Genomic DNA, 7,834 nt, shown 5'->3' on the forward strand with positions numbered 1-7,834 from the left:
TTTTCCATGCCTAGTATTTTATTAATATCAAGAATAAACGGAGAATAAAATACGGAATATTCGAAGTCTAGATTTTAGGTGGTCCTACCTGACAAAATACATACACATTGCCCTCCACTGAGTATTTAAAATACCCTCACTTTTTTACCCCTCAATTATCTTTTTCCGCCTCCTCCTCTTTTACCTATCCCACGGAGAAAAAAAAAAAAAAAAGGAGAATATAAGGATGGAGAAGATATAAGTAATTTAGATATTTTATAAAATATTTTTATATATTATAATATAATATTATCTTACTGTTATCTTTAAAGTTAATTTAAAATATTAAATAAAAATTATAGAAAAAATAAATAAATGTTCAGATTATAAAGTCACGAGTGTGAATAACGAAATACCTAAAAGAAATAGTGTGATTTTATACAATTCTAAAAAAAAAATTAATTTGCCTATTGGACGACAAAGACCGTACTTTATAGAATTGCAACGTGCGGTGGGCCGGATCATGTACAAGAATTGACCTTATTGATATATTAAAAGAACTGTATAATATATATATATATATATATATATTATATGTTTATATCCTTGTTGATATAAAAGAACAAGAGAAGTATAAAATCTAGATGAATATCTTATGGACACAAAAATCTTTACATGATTGTGGATTTCCGAGTTCGGACCGGCATTAATTAATTGTATTCAAAAGGGATTTTTCCTCTTCATCTATTGGACAATTACGCTGGACGGGAGCAGAAAAGAAAATTGGAAAAGACTTTAAAGGATTTTAGAACTTGAGATTTAGAGTTATGTAATCTTCTTAATAATTAGATATTAGTCGAACTATGTTGCAGTAAACACAGAATAGATTTTGGTGTCTATCCCTTGTCGGTATTAAGTTAGTGGCTTAGGCATGTTGTCCTAATCAACATTAGTAGAATTAGTGGTTAATAATCAAACAACGAGAGCAAACGAGTAGATAAAGATATATATAGAAGTCCGAATCCAACACACACAAGTCTATATATATATATATATATATATATATATATATATATATATGTTTTTGTTACTAAAAATTATCTATAAATTATATTTGTTTTATAAATTATTTTATATATATATATATAGGTTGAATAAGTAAAACAAAGTAGGGATTGAATTTGACTCAAGATCATACCAAACAACAACTCTCTTAAAAAAAAAAATAGATTACAATATGCCCAAATTATGCACAAAGTATCTATATATCTCCACTTTAAATTACTCTCTATACTTAGTTTATGCTTGGAGTGGGATTTGAATTTATGACTCAGTAATGATAATTTTTACTTAGGCTTCGATGCAAATAACTCATTTATTTCCAAAAAATATAATTATTATTTAAAATAATTTATATAATATATGAATAATATGTGTTAACTTACTTGATGACCTATTTATAACTCATATAAATCGTTTTAATTTATTTTATGTTTATTATTTCAACACATTTAATAAATAAATTATATTTATGTATGCTTTAGGCTTAAACATGATTGGACTTGTTATTCTATTTTTTTTAGAGAGAGAAAGTTTGTACGTTAAGTAAATTTATTAACTTTCAAGAATTATAGATAGACCTGTTATTCGATTGTTACCTCCAAATTCGTAGGAAAAAGAGAGAGAGAAAAATAAATTTCTATCCTCTATTTAACTACACTAGAAAAAAAAAAGGAGAAAATTCTATAAAAATGATAAAAATATTAAAATTAAAAAAGAAATCTCGTGGCTAATTCTCCATTCTAGTCTCTCCTATCGTGACCTTTCCATTGGTACGACACGACTTGGGTGTTCAATCTTAAATATCCTGACCAATTTCTTATGCTACTATCCCACCAAAATTGACGACTTTTTTTCCCCAAAAATTAAACCGGAAGAGAGAGATGGGAGGAAGACTGCATCCAACCAGAGACTGCCATATCAGCGACGTAGATCCAAGTAAAATTTGTCCACCTTGCTATCCTCATCCGTCCCTTCCATCCATGCACAACTTGTTCCACGTTTGATCCCCCTCCCCTCTGCTACAATCTCAGCCGTTGGATGGAATATAAAATCTTTGACAACGTCCCTGTTGTCGAATAGCCGCCACTAGTATGGTCGGGTCGATCTACAGTGTGGCGTTTGGGTTCTTCTCCGCATCTCTCTCTCGCTCTCGCTCGAGTTTTAGCCGCTCGTTTATAAACTTTCTTTCGAGATATTTTAACGTACTCATCTATGACTGAATACTATGTAGAATAATATATACAAACAAACAAAAAACGTCAATTTTTTGTTGGAATATGTTTGGCGTGCATAATAAATGTTCCAATTTCTTATAGGGGTATATATATAAATATCCATTTTGTCAGGGTATACTCATAAATAAGATATTTTTCGAATGATATAACTGCAAAAAGAAGTCCTAAGTAGAGAGATAATTTTTTTTTTCTGATAGAAATACACCTATCCTTTTCAAATGTCACAAAAAAAAAGAGAGAGGAGAGAAATATACCATGGTTAGGAAAAATAATACATATTAATTGTATCAGATTATCTCTATCAAAAAAAAAGGTGGAACTATACTGTGGGCACTCCAGTTAATCCCCAGAAATTTCAACATGAGTAGTAGTTATATTGCCTAGCATTCATTCCTCCTGGATATTGCTCATAGTCAACTCATGCCTATTATGGCATGAACCGAGATTATATTGTAATAAGTAAGAGTTGGGATTTATGTTTACAGGAATTTGTGGATCCATACCTGCAAGCTCATTATTTATAAATTCCACCTTCTTTTAATCTAAAATGACCGAAATGCTTACAAAATTTATTTAAAAAAAAAAAAAGAGAGGAAAAACTTGCATCTGAAGCTAACAGAATTTCCTATAATTTACTGAGATGGTGCCTACTGCCTAGAGACCGACTCTTCCGCACCTTCCACGGCATTTGACCGACACGTGGCGGATCTAGTGCAGCGATGAGCCCATGGACGGTTCACGTTTCCACCGCCGCGGGTTGCATTGTCTTCTTTTGACCCCCCGCACGTGATCCGAAGCCCCAAGAGCCCAACTAGCGTTTTTATTTTTATTTTTTATACTAATATATAAACAATTAACCCTTAACACGTTTATTAGATATTTCTTCGTATTATTTCTCGTCGTATATAAGTGAGGCGGCAGTCCTTCGTGAATAAATCACCAGCAGATCGATCGATCGATCGATCGACCGAACCCAATTCCAGTGACCTCTTCTTCTCCTCCTCCTCCTCGTTTTTTGTTAATGGTGGTGGAGTTCGAAGGTAGAGTCTATTTCTAAGTAGATCCTTTTTCACGGGCTTTCTGGGGCGTTTGACCTTAACACCTCACCTTTCTCTACTAATTAGTGATTATTTAATTTAGAAGTTTCCTTCCTTATATAAAGGTCCCTCTGGGGTTCTGATTGAGAAGTAAGTGGCCCAAAAATGGGGGTTCAGGTGGCTGGCTCGTGCTTGCAATGGTTGCCCATCGCCACCGCCACTGCCCATGCCTCTTCTTCTTCCTCCTCCTCCTCTTCTACCTCCTGCGCCTTCTTCCTTCCCCTCTCCTGTAAGAGGAGGGGATTCCTCCGCTCCTGTCAAATTGAGCCGAGGAGGAGGAGGGGGAGGGGGAGGAGCAAGGAGCAAACGCTGAGGAGGAGGGCTTTTAGTGCTCACCTCAGAAGCGAGGATGACGACGACGAGTCGGAGGTGGAATTGGTGACGAGCTTTTACAAATTAGCCCTCGGAAGTCAAGAGATTTGTGAAGAAGGGCTCCAGTGCCCGGTGAAGAAGGCCTTCTCCTCCATGGTGTTCATCATCCGGGAGCTCCATAGCTACACGCTCCAGATGCGGCAGCTCCTCTTCTCCTACGAGGACCTCCAAGGGATCCTCGCACGCGTCCAGCTCGAGATGCAAGACTCCTTCGTCTGGCTCTTCCAGCGGATCTTTTCCTGCACCCCGACTCTCATGGTCTCCGTCATGCTCCTCCTCGCCAACTTCACTGTATACTCCATGAGCCACAACGTCGCGGCGGCGGCCCCGCCGCCGCCGCCAGCGGGATACGCCGTCGAGGTCGTCGAGATCCGGCACGAGCGTAAGGAGCGGTTCGATCTGCCCGCGGTCATGTCCTTCTCCGTCATCGGCGGGGGGGACGGCGTCGGGAACGTCCGGCCTGCTGCCGGGCCGACCGACGACTGGAGATCGGATCGGATCCGCACGATGAGGCTGGCGGCGGAGGACGAGGTCAGGGTCTGGAACAAGGTGGTGGAGGAGGCCTCAAGGATGGAGGCGTCGGGCGTGGATCCCGAGACGCGGAAGGGGCTCGTGGCACCCGTCGTGGCGCAGCTGGCGGCGGAGGACTATGCGGACTACTTGAGGACGGAGCTCAAGTACCAGGCGGCGGTTTCGGAAGACCCGGGAAACCCTCTCCTCCTCTCCAACTTCGCCCAATTCCTCTACCTCGTCGTCCACGATCTAGACAGGTAAAAAATTTCATCCATGTGCCTATCATGCCTCGCCTACTTTGTTATAAGATTAAAATCATAGGATATTCCATTCATGCACTGACGCACATATACTGTTCGACAAAATGCCTCTTCGACTTCGCTATTCGATTGAATCTCTCTCATTTGAATCACGTCGCAGAGCGGAGTACTACTTTAAGAGGGCGGTGCGCATACAACCGGCGGACGCCGAGTCTTTGAGTCGATATGCCACGTTCCTATGGATGGCGAAGAAAGACTTTGAAGCAGCGGAGGAGATCTACTTGGAAGCCATAGCTGCGGATCCAAGCAACTCATATCACGCAGCAAACTACGCCCATTTCCTATGGAACACTGGAGCCGAAGACACCTGCTTCCCTCTTGATGCATAGTAGTAGACCAAGGACAAGATTCAAACACGTCGGTATTTGTTGCTGCCTTGGGAGTTGGGTAACAAACGCGAAGTGCATGTGTGCGTGTGAGACGTATGACTCCAAGTTTCAACGCAAGTTTGGGTTGCTGGCATTCACTAGCTTGGATCGATACTTTTCCGACATGAGTTGCTGAAGTTTATTGCCAGTTGGCGAGGAGACGTTGGTTGGGCTCGTCGTTTGAGAGTTCTGTCTGTCACTGTGGATGGGATGTTCGGAGATATGTAGCAAAAAAATAAAATAAGAGCTGGTAGTATAAATTGATTACTGTATGATTCTTGTAATTAAGTAGTGACATTCCTTGTGGCTCGTTCTTCCTAAATTTCTTGTAATTAAATCCGATAGCCGTAGGCTAAGCTGGTGGATAATAAATATAGGAATAATCTTCTCAACATATAATAAGCTGAATATTATGGAACTCCGCGTACACGATTCACAAATTGATTGAAGATGGGATTATTTTAACGTTCTCTTCATTATTATTATTATTTTAATTAAAGATAGTTGCTTATAATATTTACATTAGAAAAAAAAAATTAATATTCTTCTCCGTAATTATTATTTCTAATGCTATAAGGAGGACGATCTTCACCTACAAATGGCCTTCGTCGCGTCCAAAGTAGATAGGAAACAGTTTGAGTTGCTTATGAGAAGAATAAGTGCCCCTGAGTTATTCAACCTGAGCAAGTTATTCGATTACCTCGAACGATTCATGAACAAACCAGTGGTGCTTATCCTAGAAATATCTAACTCTCGGGTTAACTAAGAGTTAGAGTTGTCTGAATAGTCTTAGCACTTTCAGAGAAACTACGATCGACGTGAAGTTATTCACGGGGACGATAAGTTCTTAAGTCGATATCATCAAAAAGCTAGTTGACTACTTAGCAGCGTCAATAGTGAATACAGTAGCATAATCGTTGTAATCCTTATCCAACCCTCTCTTGTCCCTCTCTTATCACGACACACGACAGTGGGGGTGGTCGAATAACAATCCAAGTTAATTCATTTATCCGAGAATTGTGGGATAGCATTCTAGTGTACATCTCACATGGCCTTGTTTAGTGTTTGGGTTCAGGCCATGCACTAAACGCCACTACCAACACTGAGAAGACTTAAAAAAATAAAAAAAATAAAAAAAAACATTGAGAAGACTTGTGGCCTTTGATGTGGTCTAATGCATCCTGCCAAACTAGAGATTGTTCATAGTTATTACTTCATAATAGTTCATAGTTGGGGATTTGGGACCCTAATATTTAGTTATTAGAACTCCTTGGTGGCTAACGACAACTGCTAGAGAAAAAGGTGCATAACTTTTGCTTATCTCGACTTTTTTTAGAGAATTATACGAATTGAAACATGCTACACTTTGCTTTTATTATTATTAACATTTTTTGTGTGTGTATGTATTCATAAATAGACTCCTTAATTTTATTATATTTATCTTAAAAATATTCTGAGTTAAATTAAAACTAACATTTGTCAGTGCAATAAAGTTCTCTACATAGCCGAGTGGGACAGACTAACTTATAATATGAGTATTACATGTATAGCTAATTTAACTTACCCATATACGGCAATTATAGATTAAGTGGATAGATGGCTAAGTGTTTTTGGGACAATAAAAATAAAATGTTGATTAATATATACCTATATAGTATCTAATCATTTTACACGCATTCCATCGACGCTATTGCATGATTATAAAACACGTTACTATGCTAACACACGAGGTCCTCACGCTATAATGTACGTTACAATATTAGCGTAAGATATCAGTGACGCTGTAAAATACGTTACAATATATCACAATACTAGCATAGTAGATCTTTATTTTTTGTCAACTCTCTCAAGAAATTTAGCTTAATCTATGTGTATATAATACTTGCGTAAAAAATTCACTTTAATATCACCCCCAATATTTACAATAATATTAAACTCATAACATCTCGTCATTGATTCATAAAACTCAACCATTAAACTATATTAGTGGCCCAACACATGAGATTCTAGACACTGAAAAGAACCTTACCCCTAAATACTTCACAAGTCTTCTACAAACATTATAGATATGGCATTATTCTAAATGACGATGGTGGTGGTTATAAGATGCCATGCACATTCTATTTGTAGAATATTAGTAAAGTATCTATAAGCATATCATTGTTAAGATCTCAGTCACATCATTTTATAACCTCGCAAACCAACTTTTAAAATAATCTCCTTAGTTTATATATATGGCAAAACTCTTGAAATGAATCGTTCAGTGGTAGCTACGAGACACTTTATTCAATTAGATAATAGTGTCTGAGAGAAGAAGCTCAAAAAATTAAACTATAGCTTGTCCTTTAAAAGAATAATAAATAAATAAAAACTATAGCTTGTCCTTGTCATGCAATAATAAATTTTTTGCATGATTAAATAACTAAATAGTGTTTGGATTAGATTCTTCTCCAGCTCCTACTTAATCCTCATTGGTAGTTTGGCCTCTCAAGCTTCTTATGATAAGAATATTAAAGTACAAAAGCATGCATATATACATCCAAAGAAGCCTAACTTAAGAGAAAGGAACAAGATGAGAATGTAGACAAAGCAAGCAAACATCCAAAATAACTAAAGTTCTTCCTTTTAATTATTCAACGGGGTGTGATAGAGATGTTGGTGTTTGCTCTTCATGATTGAAAACATTGTCCATGAATATAATTTTCTAATTATCTAAACCTCCACTCTTGTACCATATTAATTTGCTAATTACTCTAACGACTTAAAGGGTTAAAAGAACGATAAGTTTTATATTTTATATTCTACCACTGAGTTGATAATGAATTAACATTTTCTGATCTAATCAATAACCCTGGCTAATAACTAGTGCCACAACTTAAGCCTTCAAT

General features: G+C 37.4%; 1 protein-coding gene across 1 annotated transcript; it reads left to right on the forward strand.

Moving 5' to 3' along the window:
• The first annotated feature begins 3,150 nt into the window (after nt 1-3,150).
• Nucleotides 3,151-5,340, forward strand: LOC140798563 (uncharacterized). The gene is made up of 3 exons (XM_073152431.1): nt 3,151-3,316; nt 3,439-4,515; nt 4,679-5,340. The coding sequence occupies exons 2-3, from the start codon at nt 3,479-3,481 to the stop codon at nt 4,905-4,907; spliced, it is 1,266 nt and encodes a 421-aa protein (XP_073008532.1). The 5' UTR covers nt 3,151-3,316; nt 3,439-3,478; the 3' UTR covers nt 4,908-5,340.
• Nucleotides 5,341-7,834: the final 2,494 nt, after the last annotated feature.

Source organism: Typha latifolia, chromosome 12, assembly GCF_019914945.1.
Source record: "Typha latifolia isolate L0001 chromosome 12, TyphaL0001v2, whole genome shotgun sequence".
NCBI lineage: Eukaryota > Viridiplantae > Streptophyta > Magnoliopsida > Poales > Typhaceae > Typha > Typha latifolia.